This window comes from Bufo gargarizans, chromosome 5 (assembly GCF_014858855.1).
Source record: "Bufo gargarizans isolate SCDJY-AF-19 chromosome 5, ASM1485885v1, whole genome shotgun sequence".
Taxonomy (NCBI): domain Eukaryota; kingdom Metazoa; phylum Chordata; class Amphibia; order Anura; family Bufonidae; genus Bufo; species Bufo gargarizans.
The window spans coordinates 89,881,234-89,905,107 of record NC_058084.1 but is presented as its reverse complement, the minus strand read 5'-3'; the positions used below and the strand labels follow the sequence as shown (position 1 = coordinate 89,905,107).

General features: G+C 42.6%; 1 protein-coding gene across 7 annotated transcripts in view; it reads left to right on the top strand.

Moving 5' to 3' along the window:
- The window catches only part of VPS13B (vacuolar protein sorting 13 homolog B), a 988,099-nt gene that overhangs the window by 390,493 nt on the left and 573,732 nt on the right, over positions 1 to 23,874 (top strand). For all 7 annotated transcript variants that reach the window (XM_044295329.1, XM_044295331.1, XM_044295327.1 and 4 more), the window contains 2 exons: positions 4,203 to 4,312; positions 9,173 to 9,317. In XM_044295329.1, the coding sequence (XP_044151264.1) occupies positions 4,203 to 4,312; positions 9,173 to 9,317 (255 nt within the window). The remainder of the gene's footprint in view (positions 1 to 4,202; positions 4,313 to 9,172; positions 9,318 to 23,874) is intronic.

The window sequence follows — 23,874 nt, the reverse complement described above, 5'->3', positions numbered from 1 at the left end:
TGAAGGTCCGAGCCACAAAAAAAAAAAAAAACGTTAGGAGGGAGAAAACCAACGGCAAGTTCTTTATTTTCCAGCAATAGACCATATATCCCCGATCCCCTTAGAGCCCCAACACAATTAGAATGGCCTCTTAGTGACACCTGACAATAATGATGCCCCTTAGTTCCCCTCAGTAGGATGATCCCTTAAGTACCACCACACAAAATGAGAGCCCCTTATATGGTTCTTAAATACAGTGCCCCCCCCCACACAGGCACACGTACACATTCGCATACATACACACACAGTATGCTATCCCCTTAAGTGGCTCCCACGCAGTGGCGCTCCGTAGGTCCTCTCCTCACAGAGCGATTCCCCCTTAAGTGGTCTTCCACGCAGAGTAATATCCCCTTAGGTGGATGCATCCCAATGATGCCCCTTTAAGTGGCTCCACCACAAAATATAATGCCCTCTTAAGTGCCCTCCCCAAAGATGGCTTAGTGAGGCTCACTTGTGCAACCCATAGAATGATGCCCCACATTGCCTACACTAGGCAGAGCGGGCATGCTGGGAGTTGTAGTTTTGCAACAGCTGGAGGGCCGCAGGTTGGCCAGCCCTGGCCTACACCATGTACCCCTGCTGTCAGCTCCCTGCTTCTCCAGTGCTGGCAAACGCAATGTCTCATCCTCGCACCTGCCGTGCTGATCCACAGACTGCAAAGCACGGAAAAGAGGTCTGCTCCGTGCTCTGCTGTTTGTGGCTCAGCGCGGTAAGAGCAATGGTGCCAACACTAAATCACTGGCAGCATGAAAACGGTGATACAGTTCTGATTTGATCCATGGTCCACTAATTGAGTACCCCTGCCATAGAGCTTTCAGTTTCAATGCATCTACAGACTTTTGCTTTCTGCTTCACACTGAACCCGTCAAGGAACTGCTCTGATGGTGCAAACGGCAGCCCTTGTTTCTGAACACCTGACAGCTCCCATGCCCAATCTATTCTTCACATGTAGTGCTGTGAAATTGAGGGCTGAGATTTCTTGAGCCATATTTGGGTCTCCATGTGGAACGTGTTGGCGTCACTCCTCCAGAACAAATAAATCCTACAGGTCACAAGTTTCTGCAAACTATTTATGGTTGAGAAATATTTACTTGCTGCATCAGTCAGCTGCGGGTATGACATCTTTCATTGTGAGCAGACCCCATGCCTTTTGTATATAATCTTGCAGTGCGGCACAATTAGTGACAGCGTAGGGGAGCATTATCACGTAATAAAAACCTACTGCTCCGAAAATAAACTTTGTTGCTGTATCCAAATATTTACTCCACACGAGGCTCCAGTTGCTACACAAGGGATGGATAGTTTGGAGGAGTCTGAGTTTTCTTCTTTACGTTTCTGAACTAGTACAGTATGTTGCATCAGTGTTTATTCGCTCTCCATTATTCTAGAAAGCATTGTGGAATGAGGACTGAGATCATAGAGAGAAAATGTGGAGTTCGATATTGATGCCCTGTTCTCAGGATAGGTCATCAATATCTCATCAGTTGGTGTCCCACACCTGGCACCCGTGCCAATCGGCTCTGGTGAGCGCTGCAGCCATCTTACAGTATAGTCGGCGGTGCTATTAATCTCGGCCGCGGAGTCACTCTTACCCAGCCTCTGACATCACATGTGAGTGGTCTTTATGACTGTGCTGTATATTTATTCATCTCTAACTGTGCATTAAAGGGGTTGTCCCATGAAAAATATTCTACAGTTTTAAAACCAGCACCACAATCTGAATACTTTAGTAATTGCATGTCATTAAATATTTTGTATAGCTAACGAGTTATTCAGTAAATTATTTATAGTGCCACTTAATTTCTTATTTCTTTGTCCGGCTCACTGAGAAGGCCGCACATGCTCAGTTTCATCTTTCAACTGCCTCCTGAGCTGTGATAGGGAGAGCATGGACACGCCCCCTTAGTTACAGTGAATAAGACCCTCCCCTTCAGCTGTCAGCTTGATATATATCTAGCAGAGAAATGAATGGGAAGATCTCTGGATCCATGTGAGGTACAGGGCTGGTTCTAGCTTTGTTAGAAAGGTATTGTCATAGACTATATGATTTTTAGTTTTTAACATTATTCATGGATGACCTCTTTAAGACTTTGGCCACTATTGCTATATCTGCCAGGATTTGGCTTGTCTGAATATTGAGCAATTGGCTACCATGCCCATAGTGGAATGGTTACCTGCATGTCTGTCTTTTATTGCTCCTATTGCATTCTTGGGATTTATTATATTTCTTGAGATTTATATGTTTGATCATCATTACTATATACTCATTCCATTTTCATCCCCTGAAGAACCTAGTTGGGGGGAAACGTGCCAGAGTGGCGTAGGGTGTACGTCTTTGATGATCATTTATAATTTTCACTAGAGCGTCTTACAGTATACCAAGCACAGGCCGTACATTATATTACAACCCAGGCCTGGACTGAACTGCGCCTAAGGCCACTTTCACATCTGCGGCGTGTATTCCGTAGATAACAGCCTGCCGGAATTCTCCAGATGCGGCATTGCCAGATGCAACCGGAATGCCAGATGGCTCCATTAAGTTTAATGGGGTCCGGCAAAAATGCAGAGAGTTGGCCATACACAAACCGCTGCACGCTGCAGTTTGTATCCCGCCAATTCCAGGCATTCTCTACTGGAACAGGCAACTGGATCGCAGTGTCGCAGATGTGAAAGTAGCCTAAGCCACGTGACCAATGAAAATGACGTCACTGGCCTTCGGAAAAGGCCGCGACACTTACCAGAGCCCTGCGGCTTCTTCAAACGGCTGATTGGCAGGGGTGCTATGAGTCTGAGCTCCACCGAACAGATATTGATTAACTATCCTGAGGATCAGTATTGAACAAATGGGAAACCCATTTAATATCTGTATTCTTAGGTTACCTGCAGCTGGTAGTAAGCATCCCTCATGGCTATTCACACTGTAGGAGTTAGGGGCTAAAATCTGACAATTAAGCTCCCGCAGAGCATCGCATTAGGTGACCACAAAGGAGAAGGTAGGAAGATATAAGCCAGTTAGGTTCTGTACACTTTGCCTTTTAGGTACAGCTGCACCCTATGAATCTCACCCGAAATTTCATGTAATGTATGTCAGTGGTGTCGCAATCCGACAAACGGTGACCATCCAAGTTGGATATTTTTGTGACTGTCACATTACAGCAATGAGGCTTAGCCACCCCCATTCCAGTGATACTAGTCGTGACGTCACTGGGCCTGTGGGAAACAACTAGAAGGCAGGGGCGCTACTGCCAGTGCCGCTGCCTTCTCAAACAGCTGATTGGCGGGGCTCCCGGGTGTTGGACCTCTGCCAATCAGATGCTGATGACCTATCCAGAGGATAGTATGAAGCACTTCAGTCACCTGTAGCAATTACAAGTCCATGCCAGGAGCTCTGCTTAACCCAGCACTAACAGTATTTCAAACTTGCAGACTTGTGTCTTCTTTTTACCTCATTGTGCCAATATTTTATGTGAGTGAGCATGAGTAAGGGGGGCGTGTTCTCCCGAAACGTCGCGTGGAGGGGAGGAGGTGTGAGCAATGTCTGTCTCAGCGTCCCTCATGATGCACCATTTTATATTGGAATGAAGTAAGGAAATAAAAGAAACCAAAGGTTTTGTACCAGCGACTTGTGAGTATGACTTCTATTGCTCACATACAATATTGGCACAATGAGGTAAAAAGAACACACAAGTCTGCAAGTTTGAAAGACTATCCAGAGGATAGATCATCAGTAAGAAAAAGCTCCAGAACCCTTTTAATGGATCCATGCAGTGCAAAGATACTGATGACCTATGCTCAGGATAGATGGTCAGTATCAGATCTGCACCCCCGCCGATCAGCTGTCTGAAGGTGTAGTGGCACTCTCACGAGCGCTGCTTCTGCTTCACATTTATGGTGTCTCATTTGTAAAGGTGGCGCAGTTGTAATCACCCTGTGCTGCTGCTGCAAATGAGATGCCACACAAGTAGATTTGAAGGATGGGTCATCAATATCTTTGCACTGCACAGCCCCTCTACCGTTCACTGGATTTCTGCGTAGGTTTTTTTTTCTCCCCAAGACTTTGCAGAGTCTTATAATCTGATTAATTTGTGTTTCTAGGAGTGTCCCTAAACTCTTCATTGTATTATCTAGCAATGAAATTTAATTATAATCTTTTTATTTTTTAGGTGCCATCCTGTTGGCAAGTATACAAGGTTTAGCACTGAATTTCGACCCAGTGTTGTACACATGGCTTCTTTACCAGCCTCAGAAAAAAAGTGACCGACAGCCTCAACAGGTAACAGTTTAGACTAGGGTGGTCACGATACCAAAATTTTGATTTGATTTCGATACCATAAGAAAGTATTGCGATATTCTATACCAGTGTTTCCCAACCAGTGTGCCTCCAGCTGTTGCAAAACTACAACTCCCAGCATGCCCGCACAACCAAAGGCTGCCCGGGCATGCTGGGAGTTGTAGTTTTGCAACAGCTGGAGGCACACTGGTTGGGAAACACTGCTCTATACCATTCATTACCACGTGAAAAAAATAAAACACCAAAAAAGCCTTGTGCATTACACATTGTATGGAATGTCCGGCCCATAATCAAACAGTCCTATCCTATTTTTTGGGGGAAAGGTGATTCAAAAATGACGAATCGTACATTTATTTTTATTTTTTTCTGTTACGCCGTTCACCGCATAGGAGATATTTTTCTATATTTTTATAGTTTGGACTTTTCGAACGTGGCGATATGTAATATGTTTATTATTTATATGATTTAGGCTACTTTCACACTTGCGCTTGATCGGATCCGTTCTGAACGGATCCGATCATATTAATGCAGACGGAGGCTCCGTTCAGTACGGATCCGTCTGCATTAATAACTTAGAAAAATTTCGCAAGTGCGCAAGTAGCCTGAGCGGATCTGTTCAGACTTTCAATGTAAAGTCAATGGGGGACGGATCCGCTTGAAGATTGAGCCATATGGTGTCATCTTCAAGCGGATCCGTTCCCATTGACTTACATTGTAAGTCTGGACGGATCCGCACGCCTCCGCACGGCCAGGCGGACAGCTGAACGCTGCAAGCAGCGTTCGGCTGTCCGCCTGGCCGTGCGGAGGCGAGCGGAGCGGAGGCTGAACGCCGCCAGACTGATGCAGTCTGAGCGGATCCGCTCCATTCAGACTGCATCAGGGCTGGACGGAGGCGTTCGGGTCCGCTCGTGAGCTCCTTCAAACGGAGCTCACAAGCGGACCGACGAACGCTAGTGTAAAAGTAGCCTAATATGTAAAATTGGGAAAGGGGGTGATTTTTTTTTTTTACTTTTTATTTAATAACTATTTCCCCCTTAGGGGCTAGAACCTGGGATCTTTTAATCCCTTGTCCTATTCACCCTAATAGAGCTCTATAGGGTGTATGGGACTTTACACTCTCCATGCTACCCTGGGCTTTGTGCACACGGCAGCAGGGAGCTTACCGTGGCAGCCAGGGCTTCAGTAGCGTCCTGGCTGCCATGGTAACCAATCGGAGCCCCAGGATTACACTGCTGGGGCTCCGATCACAACTGCCACTGCACCACCAATGAAGAGGGGGGAGGGTACCCTATGGCCACTGTCACTAATGATTTAATGTTTTTAAACCATTAATTCAAATACAGGAGGCGGGTGCCGGCTGCAGAATCACATAGCCGGCACCTGACCTCTATGACAGGGAGCTGCGATCAGCGGCAATTAACCCCTCAAGTGCCACACCTGAGGGGTTAACTGCCGCTGATCGCAGCTCCCTGTCATAGAGGTCAGGTGCCGGCTATGTGATAATGCCGCCGGCACCCGCCTCCTATATTTGTATTAATGGTTTAGTCATCATCATTGGTGGCGCAGTGGCCACAGCTCCTACCCTCCTCCGCCCCTCTCTCTCTCCTTAGTGGTGGCAGTGGCAGCAGCACAGGGGTGAGGGAGAGAGTGACTCCTTCTCCTCTGTGCTGCTGAGGGAACATGGTTCACGCTGAGAGCAGTAGCGCAGCCTAGTATCAGTAAATGGCAAATCCCGATATCGAATCGATACCGGTACAAAAGTATCGATTGGGTATTAATGATTCGATACCCTGTGTAACCCTAGTATAGATCTCTGTAGACTATTCTAGACAAGAGCCCCTGATAATCCTTCTAAATCTAGCCATACACATAAGATAACAGTCAGAGTTGCATTATTCTCTCCCCTGTATTTTGTGGTTTTGATTTAGTTTTTTTTACATTTTTTTTCCTCTTCGTTCTCTCCCAGATACAGAGGGGCCAGGTTATATTTTCTGACTATACATCCTACTGTCAGTTTTGCAGATGGTTTCTTCATTTTTTACTGTTTTGTACCATCTTAGCTTTTTATTTTTCATTGTAAAATGAACTTGGTATGCTAATATTGTTATATATTATATTATTTATATATATTAACATATAATATATTTATAATATTTTATAATGTTATACACTGTGATATCAGAAAAATGTCTGCGTTTGTTTTGTACTATTTTGCCCCCAAATCTGCAGATTGTATGCACATGATATATCTCATGCAACTGATCTAAATCTCAATGTACAAATCATATCTAAAGCCTCGTTCACATGTCCTCATCCGTTTACAAGTCCATACATGTTTCATCAATGAGGACCTTCGTGAAGGATCCGTGTTTGGTCCCTGTGTACGTTTTTTACCCTCCGTATGTCACCCGTATTCAACGGACTCTGCGCAGCTGAAAATTAATTTCCAGAGCATCTCCTATCAGTGGTCAGTGTCATGGGTGCCCCTCCATGTTGTGTCAGTGGGTTTTCAGAGTCATAGGGCCAGATTTATCATGACTCTGACAGCTCACTCCACTTTCACATATGGCTAAAGTCAGTTTTAGCCAAGTCAGATTTATGATCGCCCCTTTAAGACTGTAATAAATGTGGTTTGACGGTAGCAGTTTATCCATCAGTAAGCAGCTTTACAAAAGTCGCACGTTTTTATGAAAAAGTCGCATGTTCTATTAAAAAGTCTCATAAGATAAGCATGGTCCTCACTGGAGTGAAGTTGCGACTTTTTTGCGACTTTTTAAAAAAGTCCCAATAGTAAATCTGTCTAGAGATTCATTTACATACGAAAACACGCCCACTTTCAGAAAACTGGCGAGCATAGTGCAGAGCAGAAAAAAGTCGCAAATTTGTGCGCAGTTTTAGCCTTTGGGACTTTTTTGCGACTTTTCCACTCCACAAAAATGACTTTGCCTAATGATATATCTGGCCCATAGACTTCAATGGGCATGTTTGGTCCGCATCACGGACCAAAGTAGAGCCTGCCTTCATTATTTTTTCACTGACCCACGGTCAGTGAAAGACTACTGATGTGTGAACAAACACATTAAAATCAATGGGTACATGTGCTGCCGCAGAAAATACGGATAGCACATGTAAATGTGAACGAGGCCTAAAATAAATTACCTACTTGCATGGCTGCATGAAGACACCCCCTATAGAATTAAGCTGGTATGCTGATCAGCTGATAGTTGCAAATCTGTCTCTGATTCCTCTAATGGCATGATGTAGCTAGTAGCTACTTATGCAGTACCATGCCACTGCAGGGCAAAATATGGACAGTATGGACCTGCCAGAGTGGAAGCCACTGCTACTTCGAGTGTTTTCTGTAGCCCATAGAGGTTTGATTAAAGTGTGGGTTCTTTCCTATGTAGTATGAGTCTGCCCGATTATGGCATATGAACACGGGTTATCTTGATGGGACAATCACTTTAAAGGGGCTTTCCAAGAGGTTTTCAATGATGACCTATCCTCCAGATAGGTCATCAGTATCTGATTGGTGGGAGTCCAACACCCGCTACCCCTGCCAATTAACTGTTTGACAAGGTAGCTTTGCTCACAGTCCCCATTCACTTCAATGGGGCTGAACTGTTCCTAGGTCATGTGACCGATAAACATAACTTTACATAGCCTAGGCAAAGCTGATAGAAGGCCACGGCGCTACTGTGAGCGCCACTACCTTCTCAAACAGCTGATCGGCGGGGGTCTGAGGTGTCAGACTCCCACAGATCAGATACTGGATAGATAATCAGTACAAAAAATCTCGCAAAACCCCTTTAACTATTAACATTGTTGTCAATTTTCAATTTCAAAATTTTATATGATCTTCCTTTATTGGGTATTGATTAGGCTGAGTTCACACTTCAGTTATTTGGTCAGTTACTTCCATCAGTTATTGTGAGCCAGAACCCGTAGTGAAGCCTACTCAGAGAGAAGGTGTAAGGGTCCATTCACACATCAGTATTTTTTTTTCTTCCAGATTTACCTTCCGTTTTTTTCGGATCAGTGTTTCCGCAAAACCCTTCCATTTTTACCAATTGTACATCTGCATCCATTCAGTTTTTCTGCAAAAAAATGAAAGGAGGAATATACGTTGCTAGGGTACTAAAAAATAAAATATATTTCCTGGAAACGGATCCGCAGGTGACCTATTGATGCATTCCTCATGTCATCCGCATTTTTGACTACAATGGGACCACGGAGCACATTTTGCAGGCAATAGTAGGACAAGCGCTATTTTTTTGCGGATGTACATAGCGGAACGAAAATACGGATGCGGACAGCACACTGAGAATTTAATGGATCCGCATTCCGTTCCGCAAATTTGCAGAACGGATGTGGGTTACAAAAAACTGACATGTGAATGGACCCTAATGGAAAGATCTGCACCTGTTCTGTGTTTTTGACCCGCATCTGGTTTTGGCTCACAGTCACCGATAGAAAAACGGTAACTGACCATATAACGGAAGGGTGAACTCAGCCTTACATAGGTAATTTTTGGATGCATAATTATTGCATATCTAATAGGAAAATCGTGTCTCATGCGTCTTCATGACTTCCACCAAGAATGGATGCAAATGGACCCTGTCCTATAAAGCAGGTCCTCTCCATTGTCCTTGATTCTGCTCTGGTTGAACATTTCATTTCTGTAAGCATCAGTCCAGTTATGGAAACAGTGACAGCTCCTGTTTCTGGCTCTGCGCTGGCAGAGATCCTGTGAACCTGCTAAACACTTATTTATACCGGTTTTACCTTTCACCTGCCGAATGAACATTGCAGTGTTTATTTTTTCTGCTTTTTCCCCCGCAGCCGCTGGGATCCGCTCCTCTTGCCATGCCACTGTCGAGGAAGAAGGAGGATGAGGTGTCAGTTGGCAGCACGCCCTTGGCAAAGCAGGCATCGAATCAGCCGTCTGAGTATGCCAGCAGTCCTGTCAAAACAAAAACCGTAACAGGTATGCTCTCTTCTGTAGCTGAGAAAATACATATCGGGAGCTTTTAGTGGGTCAGCTGTGCAAACACTCTCAGGCACCTTTGGGCTTTTCACAAATAGCCCCTGTGTTAGAGATTTAATGTTTCTATAATTAAAAGCCATCCGTTCTTATTATTTCTTCAGCTCATGTTCTGCTTTTCTTCTTGTTCATTTTTTTTTTTACTACAGCATTACTTCTGTTTCCCTCATTTTGTCTTAAAGTAGCACATGTTTGGCTTCTAGCTCGGTAAGGTGACAAAATCCCATGCGTATCTGCATTGTACAAATACATATTGCAGCAAAGTTATAACCACAGCCCAGTTTACTGTATAAAAGTTATGTCATCCTCCACATGTAATGTAGATCAGTGTCTCCCCCATCCAGTCCTCAAAGAACCCCAACAGGTCAAGTCTTCAGGATTTCTTTAGAGTGGGTTCACACATGCAGTTTTTGGTGCATTTTTTTGTTAACCAAAGCCAAAAGTGGATACAGAAGGAAGACTAATACCATTTTACATCTACTTCTAGCTTTGGCTATAAAAACCTTAATAATCAAAACCATATCTGTGAATCCAGCCTTAAAGGGGTTATCCCATCTCAGATGTGCCCCCATTGTCTGATAGGTGCAGGTCCCACAGCTGGGACCCACACCTACAATGAGAACGGAGCAGGGAAATGAATGGAAGCATGGGCCGCGCATGCACGGTGCACTCCCGTTCACTTCTATGGGAGCAGCACTTGATAGTGGATGGACCCCGGGACATCTCCGCTTCGTTCTCGTAGGTGCTGGTCCCAGCAGTTGGACCTACACCTATCAGACAATGGGGGCATATCCTAGCGATATGCCCCCATTGTCTGAGATGGCAATACCCCTTTAAAGGGGATATTCCCATCTCAGCCTTTCACGCCTGATACCAGGATACTTGTCTTAGGGCCCATTCACACAATTGCATTTTTTTCGCTGCATCTGTTCTGCAATTTTGCAGATTTAATGCGGACCCATTCATTTTAATGAGGTCGCAAAAGATGCAGACAGCACGCCGTGTATTTGCAGAGAAAAATAGTAATTTTTATCATAGGAGAACGGCCGTTCTGTTCCGCAAAATACGGCAGTATGAATGAGCTCTTAGGCCTTATTCTCACGTAAGGGATTCACGGACGTGAGCTGTATATGTTCTCCAGGGACAGCATTCATTTTAAAGTGTGTATTCACACATCCGTGTTTTACCACAGTCTGTGGTTTTAGCACTGAAGCATGCCCTATTTTTGTCCGTGTTTACAGATTCTATCACGCCCATTATACTTTATGGTCTGTGAAAAACACAGACCCATCATGGACGTCATCCGTGTTTCATGGACCATTTATAGGAGATGCTCTGAAAATTAACTTCCAGCTGTGCAGTGTTCGTGGAATATGGATAACACATGGAAAGCAAAAAAATACGAGACCAAATACGGATTCTTCATGTAAATCTTCACGGATAAATCACTGACCATCTTTTCATGCATTTCAGCCTTATGTGACGACCAGGATGGCCAGAGTTATGGAGACAGCCACGCGGGCTGAGCTGTGGAAACGGCATAGCACAGGTGCTCGACTGTCGTGGTAACTCCAACTACCATGGTCACTGCATAAGGCCTCATGCACACGGCCGTTGTTGTGTTCCGTTCCACAAAATGGGGTTCCGTGATCCGTTTCCGTTTTTGTTTCCATTTGTCTTCCTTTATTTTTGGAGGATCACCAGACATGAGGGAAAGTAAAAAAATAAAATCTAAGTCAAATTTTCCATGCAAATGATAGGAAAAAAACAGACGCGGATGACAATCTTGTGTGCCTCCGCATTTTTTCACGGACCCATTGACTTGAATGGGTCCGCGAACCGTTTTCCGTGACGGAGTGGAATCCCGGACGCGGATGACAAACGGTGCATTAGCTGAGTTTTCAACTGACCCATTGAAAGTCAATGGGTCTGCAGAAAAACTGAACAACGGACGCAAAATGAAACAACGGTCATGTGCATGAGGCCTAGGATGGCTATGCTGATCTCAGACATGAATAACTGAGATAGGAATGCACCTTTATCATTCCACTTAGAGCTCATGCACATGACCGTTGGATGTTTTGCGGTGTGTAAATTGCAGATCTGCAAAACCCGTTTACTGGTCGTGTGCATTCCGTATTTTGTGGAATGCAACAGCTGGCCCCTAATAGAACAAACCTGTCCTCATCTGTAATGTGGACAATAATAGGACATGTTCTATTTCTTTTGTGGAACGAACATACTGATGTACGGAAACTGAGTCACTTCTGTTTTTATTTGAGGCCCCTTTGCAGTGAATGTTTCCGCATATAAACCGCAAATAAAATGGAACAGACATGGGAAAAAAATACGTTTGTGTGCATGAGCCCTTAATCGGTAATTACCACATGCTTTCTCTATGGCAAAATTCAAGTTTTGACTTTCTTGAGGACAGGCTTAGGAAGCTGACTTACATGAAAAAAGTTATTGTCGCATACAGTGGATATAAAAAGTCTACACACCCCTGTTAAAATGTCAGGTTTCTGTGATGTAAAAATAAGACAAAGATAAATCATTCCAGAACTTTTTCCACCTTTAATGTGACCTATAAACTGTACCACTCAATTGAAAAACAAACTGAAATCTTTTAGGTGGAGGATTTTTTTTTTATAAAGTGGTTGCATAAGTGTGCACACCCTCTTATAACTGGGGATGTAGCTGTTTTCAGAATTAAGCAATCACATTCAAAATCATGTTAAATAGGAGTCAGCATACACCTGCCATCATTTAAAGTGCCTCTGATTAACCCCAAATAGAGTTCAGCTGCTCTAGTTGGTCTTTCCTGAATTTTCTTAGTCGCATCCCACAGCAAAAGCCATGGTCCACAGAGAGCTTCCAAAGCATCAGAGGGATCTCATTGTTAAAAGGTATCAGTCAGGAGAAGGGTACAAAAGAATTTCCAAGGCATTAGATATACCATGGAACACAGTGAAGACAGTCATCATCAAGTGGAGAAAATATGGCACAACAGTGACATTACCAAGAACTGGACATCCCTCCAAAATTGATGAAAAGACGAGAAGAAACCTGGTCTGGGAGGCTACCAAGAGGCCTACAGCAACATTAAAGGAGCTGCAGGAATATCTGGCAAGTACTGGCTGTGTGGTACATGTGACAACAATCTCCCTTATTCTTCATATGTCTGGGCTATGGGGTAGAGTGGCAAGACGAAAGCCTTTTCTTACGAGGAAAAACATCCAAGCCAGGCTACATTTTGCAAAAACACATCTGAAGTCTCCCAAAAGCATGTGGGAAAAGGTGTTATGGTCTGATGAAACCAAGGTTGAACTTTTTGGCCATAAATCCAAAAGATATGTTTGGTGCAAAAACAACACTGCACATCACCAAAAGAACACCATACCCACAGTGAAGCATGGTGGTGGCAGCATCATGCTTTGGGGCTGTTTTTCTTCAGCTGGAACTGGGGCCTTAGTTAAGCTAGAGCAGTGTTTCCCAACCAGTGTGCCTCCAGCTGTTGCAAAACTACAACTCCCAGCATGCTTGGACAGCCTTTGGCTGTGCGGGCATGCTGGGAGTTGTAGTTTTGCAACAGCTGGAGGCACACTGGTTGGGAAACACTGAGCTAGAGGGAATTATGAACAGTTCCAAATACCAGTCAATATTGGCACAAAACCTTCAGGCTTCTGCTAGAAAGCTGAACATGAAGAGGAACTTCGTCTTTCATCATGACAACGACCCAAATCATACATCCAAATCAACAAAGGAATGGCTTCACCAGAAGAAGATTAAAGTTTTGGAATGGCCCAGCCAGAGCCCAGACCTGAATCCGATTGAAAATCTGTGGGGTGATCTGAAGAGGGCTGTGCACAGGAGATGCCCTCGCAATCTGACAGAGTGGGCAAATCTTGCCAAGTCAAAATGTGCCATGCTGATAGACTCAGACCCAAAAAGACTAAGTGCTCTAATAAAATCAAAAGGTGTTTCAACACAGTATTAGTTTAAGGGTGTGCACACTTATGCAACCATATTATTTTATTTTTTATGATTTTTCTTCCTTCCACCTAAAAGATTTCAGTTTGTTTTTCAATTGAGTTGTACAGTTTATAGGTCACATTAAAGGTGGAAAAAGTTCTAGGGTGTGTAGACTTTTTATATCCACTGTACATCAGTGGTATTCTCTGGTCCTTGTTGTGAATACAGTGGAGTCCCCTTCACCAATGTATTACCTCTGCAACATATGCCAGAATAAAAAAGCTGATTTACAAGGCAAAATCTTCTTTGTGTCACCAAAAAGTGTATCTGCCAGATAGTAGCACATCTCCTTTTATTTCTAATCTGACTTTATTTTGTGATCATAGATTTATTCTATTCTATTTTCTGAACATGATTATGGCCATCTTGCCTGAGTTGTTCTTAACAATGTTTACCAAAATTTCTTTACAACAGCCACATGGGTCATAGACATAACAGACAGGAGGGGACCTCATTGACTCCTACGGGAGAGTTTTCTGGGCATGTTCTGTGACCTGTGCATGGTGGATCTTATCCATACACAGAGGTGATATCATAACAGGCAGGATTAGAATAATATATAACTGCAGTAAAGTGATCTGTACACACCAAGAACTGTCTCATATTATTAGGCTTAGTGGGCAGTGGGAAAACTGCAGGATTTTATAGTTTTTGTTTAAATATAGATATTGACATGGAAAATAAAGAATTTTTGATGGTGCTATTTTTAAAAGTTATGTTAAACATAAAAATGTGAGTCATTTTCTGATGAGTTTTATCTGACCCCAGAGCTGGATTATGGATGAACGATACAGAGACAGGAGAGTAGAATCTTTTCTTCTTTGTGTGTGCTCGGTAAGGGAGACATAAGAGACGTTATAGCAGCTGGTCTTCACCAACTCTGGAGCCAAGCTCAGTTAAAATTGACAATTAAAGCCTATGGGGATGACTGCTAAAAACAAAAGGCAGGATATTGGTCATATAATGGATTTTCAGGCATACATACATTGCAACTTTTTATTTCTTTAGTGGGAATATACGCAAATGACAACATTCCGGCCAATAAGACATTATGATTTGTTGATACGCTCAGTAAATAGGTCATGCTTTATGGTACAGCAAAATGTAGTGTGTCTGCTGCAGGTTTGCATTGTAGAGTTCAAACCTGCAGCAGCAACTACCGTAACATGCTGCGAATTGAAAACCTGCAGCGCAATTGAGTGCTCCGCAGCAGATGAATGAGATGCCGCGTATTTTCCTCCAGAAATGTGGCCATGTCTTAAAAACATTCTTGATGCTTTGGAAATCTGTTGCCAGACCTTACATTGAAGCAGAAGTCCCCCATGCCTGATACCTGGTTTCCTTCTTAACCACTCCTCTTCCATTTTTACTGGTAACATGCATTTGTTGCACAAAAGATTTGAATGGATTTTAAATTAGTATTTATTAATTACAGTGAAAAATAATGGAAATGTTTCGGAGCTACCTGCTATATATGTAATTATACCTTGCAAGTTAATTTGCATTTAATTAATGATATCCGCTGTAGATAACGGCTGGTAGTGCGCAAAGTTATGTTAATATTTTAAGGTGAAATGGAGATGCCTGTAGACTAAGGACTAAATCTGTAGTAATAACTTAAAGGGGTATTCCTGTTAGAAGGTATCCTCTATCCACAGGATAGGGGATAACTATCAGAACAGTGGGAGTCCTACCGCTGGGACCGCCACTGATCACGAGAATGCCCCGTGCCCACTGCAGCCTCCCTGAAATGAACAGATTGGCCGGTTGCACATTCACGTGGATGTTCTATTCATCTCTATGATAGTTCCGGAGATAGTGGAGTACAGCATTTGGCTATCTTTGGAATTCCCATAGCAATTAACGGAGCGGCCGCACGAATGCTCAGCCGGCTGTTCCGTTCATTTCAGAGGGGCTGCAGGGGGTATGGGACTCCCCTTCTCATGATCGGTAGAGGTCCAAGCAGTAGGACCCCCACTGATCTGATAGTTATCCCCTTATCCTGTGAATAGGGGATAACTTCAAACAACCAGAATACCTCTTTAAATGCTGGTTTTGAGGGGGCAGGTTTTTTTTATTGTTTAACCCCTTAAGGACCGGGCTCATTTTCACCTTAAGGACCAGGCCATTTTTTGCAAATCTGACCAGTGTCACTTTAAGTGGTGATAACTTTAAAACGCTTTGACTTATCCAGGCCATTCTGAGATTGTTTTTTCGTCACATATTGTACTTCATGATACTAGTAAAAAAAAGTCAAAAAAATTAATTTTTTTGCATAATAAAATACCTAATTTACCAAAAATTTGGAAAAATTAGCAAATTTCAAAGTTTCAGTTTCTCTACTTCTGTAATACATAGTAATACCCCAAAAAATTGTGATGACTTAACATTCCCCATATGTCTACTTCATGTTTGAATTATTTTGGGAATGATATTTTATTTTTTGGGGATGTTACAAGGCTTAGAAGTTTAGAAGCAAATCTTGAAATTTTTCAGAAATTTACAAAAACCCAATTTTTAGGGACCACTACAGCTCTGAAGTCACTTTGCGAGGCTTACATAATAGAAACCGCCCAAAAATGACCCCATTCTATAAACTACACCCCTCAAGGTATTCAAAACTGATTTTACAAACTCCGTTAACCCTTTAGGTGTTGCACAAGAGTTATTGGCAAATGGGGATGAAATTTGAGAGTTTCATTTTTTTGCCTAATTTTCCATTTTAACCCATTTTTTCCACTAACAAAGCAAGGGTTAACAGCCAAACAAGACTGTATCTTTATTGCCCTGACTCTGCTGTTTACAGAAACACCCCATATGTGGCCATAAACTACTGTACGGCCACACAGCGGGGCGTAGAGTGAAAGGTGCGCCGTATGGTTTTTGGAAGCCAGATTTTGCTGGACAGTTTTTTTGACACCATGACCCATTTGAAGCCCCCTGATGCACCCCTAGAGTAGAAACTCCATAAAAGTGACCCCATCTAAGAAACTACACCCCTCAAGGTATTCAAAACTGATTTTACAAACTCCGTTAACCCTTTAGGTGTTGCACAAGAGTTATTGGCAAATGGGGATGAAATTTGAGAATTTCATTTTTTTGCCTAATTTTCCATTTTAACCCATTTTTTCCACTAACAAAGCAAGGGTTAACAGCCAAACAAGACTGTATCTTTATTGCCCTGACTCTACTGTTTACAGAAACACCCCATATGTGGCCATAAACTACTGTACGGCCACACAGCGGGGCGTAGAGTGAAAGGTGCGCCGTATGGTTTTTGGAAGCCAGATTGTGCTGGACAGTTTTTTTGACACCATGTCCCATTTGAAGCCCCCCTGATGCACCCCTAGAGTAGAAACTCCATAAAAGTGACCCCATCTAAGAAACTACACCCCTCAAGGTATTCAAAACTGATTTTACAAACTTTGTTAACCCTTTAGGTGTTGCACAAGATTCAATGGAAAATAGAGATACAATTTCAAAATTTCACTTTTTTGGCAGATTTTCCATTTTAATATTTTTTTTCCAGTAACAAAGCAAGGGTTAACAGCCAAACAAAACTCATTATTTATGGCCCTGATTCTGTAGTTTACAGAAACACCCCATATGTGGTCGTAAACTACTGTACGGGCACACGGCAGGGCGCAGAAGGAAAGGAATGCCATACGGTTTTTGGAAGGCAGATTTTGCTGGACTGGTTTTTTGACACCATGTCCCATTTGGAGCCCCCCTGATGCCCCCCTAGAGTAGAAACTCCATAAAAGTGACCCCATCTAAGAAAGTACACCCCTCAAGGTATTCAAAACTGATTTTACAAACTTTGTTAACCCTTTAGGTGTTGCACAAGATTCAATGGAAAATAGAGATACAATTTCAAAATTTCACTTTTTTGGCAGATTTTCCATTTTAATATTTTTTTTCCTGTAACAAAGCAAGGGTTAACAGCCAAACAAAACTCATTATTTATGGCCCTGATTCTGTAGTTTACAGAAACACCCCATATGTGGTCCTAAACTACTGTACGGGCACACGGCAGGGTGCAGAAGAAAAGGAATGCCATACGGTTTTTGGAAGGCAGATTTTGCTGGACTGGTTTTTTGACACCATGTCCCATTTGAAGCCCCCCTGATGCACCCCTAGAGTAGAAACTCCAAAAAAAGTGACCCCATTTTAGAAAGTACGGAATAGGGTGGCAGTATTGTTGGTACTAGTTTAGGGTACATATGATTTTTGGTTGCTCTATATTACACTTTTTGTGCGGCAAGGTAACAAGAAATAGCTTTTTTGGCATGTTTTTTTTTTTGTTATTTACAACATTCATCTGACAGGTTAGATCACGTGGTAATTTTATAGAGCAGGTTGTCACGGACGCGGCGATACCTAATATGTATACAATTTTTTTTATTTATGTAAGTTTTATACAATAACTTCATTTTGAAAACCAAAAAATTGTTTAGTGTCTCCATAGTCTAAGAGCCATAGTTTTTTCAGTTTTTGGGTGATTATCTTGAGTAGGGTCTAATTTTTTGCGGGGTGAGATGACAGTTTGATTGGCACTATTTTGGGGTGCATATGACTTTTTGATCGCTTGCTATTACACTTTTTGTGACGTAAGATGGCAAAAAATTGCTTTTTTTACACAGTTTTTTTTTTTTTTTTTTTTACGGTGGTCACCTGAGGGGTTAGGTCATGTGATATTTATATAGAGCCGGTCGATACGGACGCGGCGATACCTAATATGTATACTTTATTTTTATTTATGTACATTTTACACAATGATTTTATTTTTGAAACCAAAAAAAATCATGTTTTAGTGTTTCCATAGTCTAAGAGCCATAGTTTTTTCAGTTTTTGGGCGATTATCTTGAGTAGGGTCTCATTTTTTGCGGGATGAGATGACGGTTTGATTGGTACTATTTTGGCGTACATGCGACTTTTTTGATCACTTTTATTACCTTTTTTGGGAAGTAAGGTGGGCAAAATTTCAATTTTCTCATAGTTTTTATTTTTTTATTTTTATGGCGTTCACTGTGCGGGGAAAGTAACATGACCATTTTATAGATCAGGTCGTTACGGACGCGGCGATACCTAATATGTGTAGTGTATTTTATTTTTTTAATTTTTATTCAGTGATAAATGTTTTTTTTTTTTATCTTAACTTTTTTCACTTTTTATTTGATTTTTTTGACCCAGACCCACTTGGTTCTTGAAGATCCAGTGGGTCTGATGTCTGTAAAATACAGAACAGAACCTATATTGGTTTCTGCACTGTATTTTACTTACACTGAACAGGTCTATGCTTTCAGCACAGATCTGTTCAGCACCATGGACAGCAGGACGCCTGATCAGGCGTCCTGTTGCCATGGGAACCTTCCCCGTCTGCTCAGTTATGGTCAGAACTTCGCAGACGGGGAAGGGTAAGGACGGGGTTCTGGGGGGGCTGTCTGGGGGCTCTCTCCTTCTCCCATCGGGGGGCTGCAAAGGCACAGCAGCCCCCCGATCGGAGAGGGAGGGAGCTCCCTCTTACTGTTAACCTTTTCCATACAGCGGTCCGTACGGACCGCTGTATGGAAAGGGTTAAACGGCTGACATCGCATCAACGATGTCAGCCGTTTATACCAGGGTGCCAGCAATGTGCTGGCACCCTGGTATACCCACTGTACACCAACGATTATGCAATGGGAGGCGGGCGGGGGATCGCGATCCCGCCTGCCGCACCGCCCGCCTCCCGCAACGCCCCCACTGCATGCGACACCCCCCCTGCACCACCCGCCGCCATCAAATCGTGCAGGGGTGCAGGGGGGGGTTAACAATATTGATTTCGGGCACTCTGAAGTTTCTGATCCCCGCGGTCAGGGACCGCGGGGATCAGAAACTGCAAAAAGCGCAGCAAACCGCAGGTCTGAATTGACCTGCGGTTTTCTGCGATCGCCGATACGGGGGGGTCAAATGACCCCCCCCTGCGTTGTTACGGGATGCCGGCTGAATGATTTCAGCCGAAATCCCGTTCCGATTAACCCCAGCGGCGCCGGAATTAAGATTTTAAGTTAGGACGTACCGGTACGCCCTTGGTCCTTAAGGACTCGGGAAATAGGGCGTACCGGTACGCCCTATGTCCTTAAGGGGTTAAATGATAACTACTAGAAAAACATGTTTAAGGCTTGTTAATGCGCCGTAAAAATGTAAAATCCATTTGATTATTTATGGATGAGTAGAGCAGAGAGGACGATGAGGCAGCTCTTTAGCTCAGTGTTGTGAAGTAACTTGTCCTCCTGTGTTATTAGGACATTAGGTATACATAGCAGCCAATATACATAGTGAAAAGTATTTAGGAATGTATTTATAATAAAGTAATATTTAAGTATTTTCTATAATTTTATTAGATTCATTCTCGAAGAACCTCTGTAAGTCACCCAAGTTATAGGCCAACTGTATTTACTTGAGACATAAATTCTAACTCTACAGTAGTGACATTTCCCGGAGGGTTATTCCAAATGTAATGTGACTGTTGGGGGTTAAAGTATGTTGATGCATACCCTTTAAAGGTCTTTACAACTCTTACCGTAGCCTTGTTCATTTATGTAGGATAAGGATTGCTGCTTAGGATCCACGATGAGGACAAATAAATACTCCATTAGACCCGCTGATGTCAAATATTTGTTTTGTACTAAAAATATTATTCTGTACACATCAGCTGATCACAGAAAGGAAGGAATGATTGGACTCGGTCAGATCTTCCCAGAACTATTTACATAATTGCAATCTGTCATCTCTGGAGAGTGCTGGAATATTTGCACAAATTATTGCGTTTCTATAAATGATCACTTACATAATGTGGATATTTTTTACATTGCAGACTGAAGGTGTGCTAGGGATTAGATATATGTATGCAGAACGGAACAAGTATTTTATCATTGATATTTGTATATATACTATATGACAAAGAATGTAGCTATGAGATTTGTTCATGAGTTAAATGCATAGTAACATATCTAAAAAAAAAAACAAGCGGAAAATGTAATAGTTGTAGAACAGAAAACTTTACACACATTCCTTCATATTCAAGTGAGTGCCTGGTTCTATTGGAGCAAGTTAAAGGGAGTCTATCACCTCATTATCACCAATATAACGAACAACAATTCCCCACAGAAAATTGCAAACACGTTCCAAACATACCTGTGTGCACTTTGTGTCTTATTTCATGTCCAGGAAAAGCACTCACTCAGGGTTTGCCTGAGTGTTCCAAGTGCTCATAGCAAACCAGACTGAAGAGGGGAGGGCTGATTTAGCCGCTCATATTTTGGCATTGGTACTAGCTACAGATATAGGCCTGGCCTTATTTGAAAGTTGTCATTCAGTACCAAAATCACTGCATTATATATACTACATCTGTGGATATAGCTATTAGAAATCAGGTTGGCAGGGAATGCAGCTGAAAGTTTCACTGCTTTCACTTCCGACTCAATTTCTAACAGCTATATCTTCCAATGTAGTGGATATATTGGTGTGATTCTAGTATTGTTTGAAAAGGCCAGGCTATATCTCTAGCTGCTATCAGTCCGGATATATAAGCCGCTAAAGCAGCCCTCCCTTTTCACTCTGGTTTGCACTGGTGGGCATTGAAGAGGGGAAGACTGCTTATCTCTTGGGATTGGTAGCAGCTAGAGATATGGCCTGGCATTCCAAGCTTTCAAACAATACCAGAATCTCAGCATTAAATCCACTACTTTGTAAGATATAGCTGTTAGAACTCAAGAAGGGAGTGGAAGTAGTGAAACCTGTTTTTACTTTCACATTCAGCTGCCAACCTGATTTCTAACAGCTATATCTTCCGATGTAGGGGATAATTCTGTAATTCCGGTATTGTTTGATATGTTGAATAACAACTTTCAAACAAGGCCAAGCCCATATCTGTAACTACTACCAATCCCAAAATATGAGCATCTAAACAGCCATCCCCTCTTCAGTCTGGTATGCTATGAACACTTGGAACAGCAAAGCCTGCCCAGCTGGGCACCTGGGAGCTGTTTTTCAGCAAAATGTACTTCCTAGACATAAAATAAAGACACAAAGTGCGCACAGGTGTGGTTGGAATTTGTTTGCAATCTTCCGTGGGGCAATGCTCTTAGTTATATTGGTGAAAATGAGGTGAGAGATTACCTTTAAAGGGTTCACCAAGCTTTTTAGAAAAATCAGTCCTTTCTTCTGTTATGTGGAAAAAAGATAATTTAGTTAGCACTTATCTTTCGGTTGCGCCGCCGTCTCGGTTGGAAAAAAAACGGAAGAGACACGGAAAGAAAATACGTTCGTGTGCATGAGCCCTTAACCTGCAGAATCAGATAATATAGCACAGCTATCAACCATCCTGGCTGTAATACATATCCAAGGGTAAAATAACTGATGAATTTCTTTCAACCCCTTGATTTGTGGAGTGACTATATAACAGCATTTACTTTTTGTGTGATTGACATATCACTTCCACATACCACCGCTAAAAGAATAATAATCTAAAGCAAAAATCACAAGCCGGCTCAAGTGGGTCTCATATGTGGATCCACTTATCTAGTAAATCTTGACGTTACTTCATCATAACTCATGAATCCAGCGGATTAGTGGTACTGTTATTTTGCATCAAAATTCCGGAAGGAAGGGGAGGTTTGTGCCTCTAAAATTAGCACCATATGCAGTAGTGTTTATGTAGCTTTTAGCGTGTGGCACCTTGTATTTCATCTGTAATGACATCTGATGCACGGTTCAGTGGGCTTACTTAGATTTGGCTTTATATAAACAGTTAATGTGTAATTTCTATCTATGTGGGATTTCTAATGATCACCTAATCCTATTACATATTTTATAATCGCCATGCTGTCACAAAGGATACAGTTTTATTTTTATAATGTTTCATAAGAATTATCTTTTCTTTTGTAAATATAGGAAATCTATTAACACCAGCATGTAGTCCAGTATTAATTCTCAGAAGCCACCCTGGAGCTGTATATCAATTATTTGTTATACGATTGCAACTGTGAGCATCTTGTAAATAATGCAGGAGGCTGTCATCAGTTTTGTCCATGAAAAACTGCAGACAGAGCTAGTTAGAATCCTGGGTAAGCCACATAAATATGAATATCAGCTTTTATTCTGCCAGGCACTGTTCTTGCAAGTGCCCACGAGGAGGAGCTTCACTTTGAAGTGTCCTGTGCCGTGAACTGCTTCACAACCCTCCCCCGTCTTCTTGAGTGACACAAAAGGTCGTCTCCTGATTGGTTTCTAGGGCTGTGACCCATTGTAGAGAGGAGTGGCTGTGAAGCAGATCACTGCAGAGAGCGCTTCACAGTGAAGCTCCTCCCTCTGGGCACTTGCAAGAGCAGTGCCTGGTAGATTAAGGGTAGTTTCACATCGAGTTTTTGGGAGGAGGATTTAAAGCAGATTTTCCTTCAGGTTTTTGGATTCGAACGTAATTGGATATCTCAAGGAAGCACTTAGGCCCCTTTCACATGGGCGAGTATTCCGCGTGGATGCGATGCGTGAGTTGAACGCATTGCACCCGCACTGAATACCGACCCATTCATTTCTATGGGGCTGTTCACATGAGCGGTGATTTTCACGCATCACTTATGTGTTGCGTGAAAATCGCAGCATGCTCTATTTTGTGCTTTTTTTTCACGTAACGCAGGCCCCATAGAAATTAATGGGGTTGCATGAAAATCGCAAGCATCCGCAAGCAAGTGCGGATGCGGTGCGATTTTCACGCACGGTTGCTAGGAGACGATCGGGATGGAGACCCGATCATTATTATTTTCCCTTATAACATGGTTATAAGGGAAAATAATAGCATTCTGAAAATAGAATGCAAAGTAAAATAGCGCTGGAGGGGTTAAAAAAATAATAATAATGATTTAGCTCACCTTAGTCCAGTTGATCGCGCTGCCCGGCATCTCATGTGTCTCCTTTGCTGAACAGGACCTGTGGTGACGTGACTCCGGTCATCACATGTTCCATCACATGATCTTTTACCATGGTGATGGATCATGTGATGACGGGAGTAACGTCACCACAGGTCCTGTTCCTGAAATGAATGCTCACCACAGATCCTGTTCAGCAAAGGAGACAGAAGGAGATGCCGGGCTACGCGATCAAGTGGACTAAGGTGAGTTAAATTATTTATTTATTTTTTTAACCCCTCCAGCGCTATTTTACTATGCATTCTGTATTCAGAATGCTATTATTTTCCCTTATAACCATATTATAAGGGAAAATGATACAATCTACAGAACACCGATCCCAGACCCGAACTTCTGTGAAGAAGTTCGGGTTTGGGTACCAAACATGCGCGATTTTTCTCACGTGAGTGCAAAACGCATTACAATGTTTTGCACTTGCGCGGAAAATCGCGGGTGTTCCCGCAACGCACCCGCACATTTTCCCGCAACGTCTGTGTGAAAAGGGCCTTAAACTTCTTCCTGCT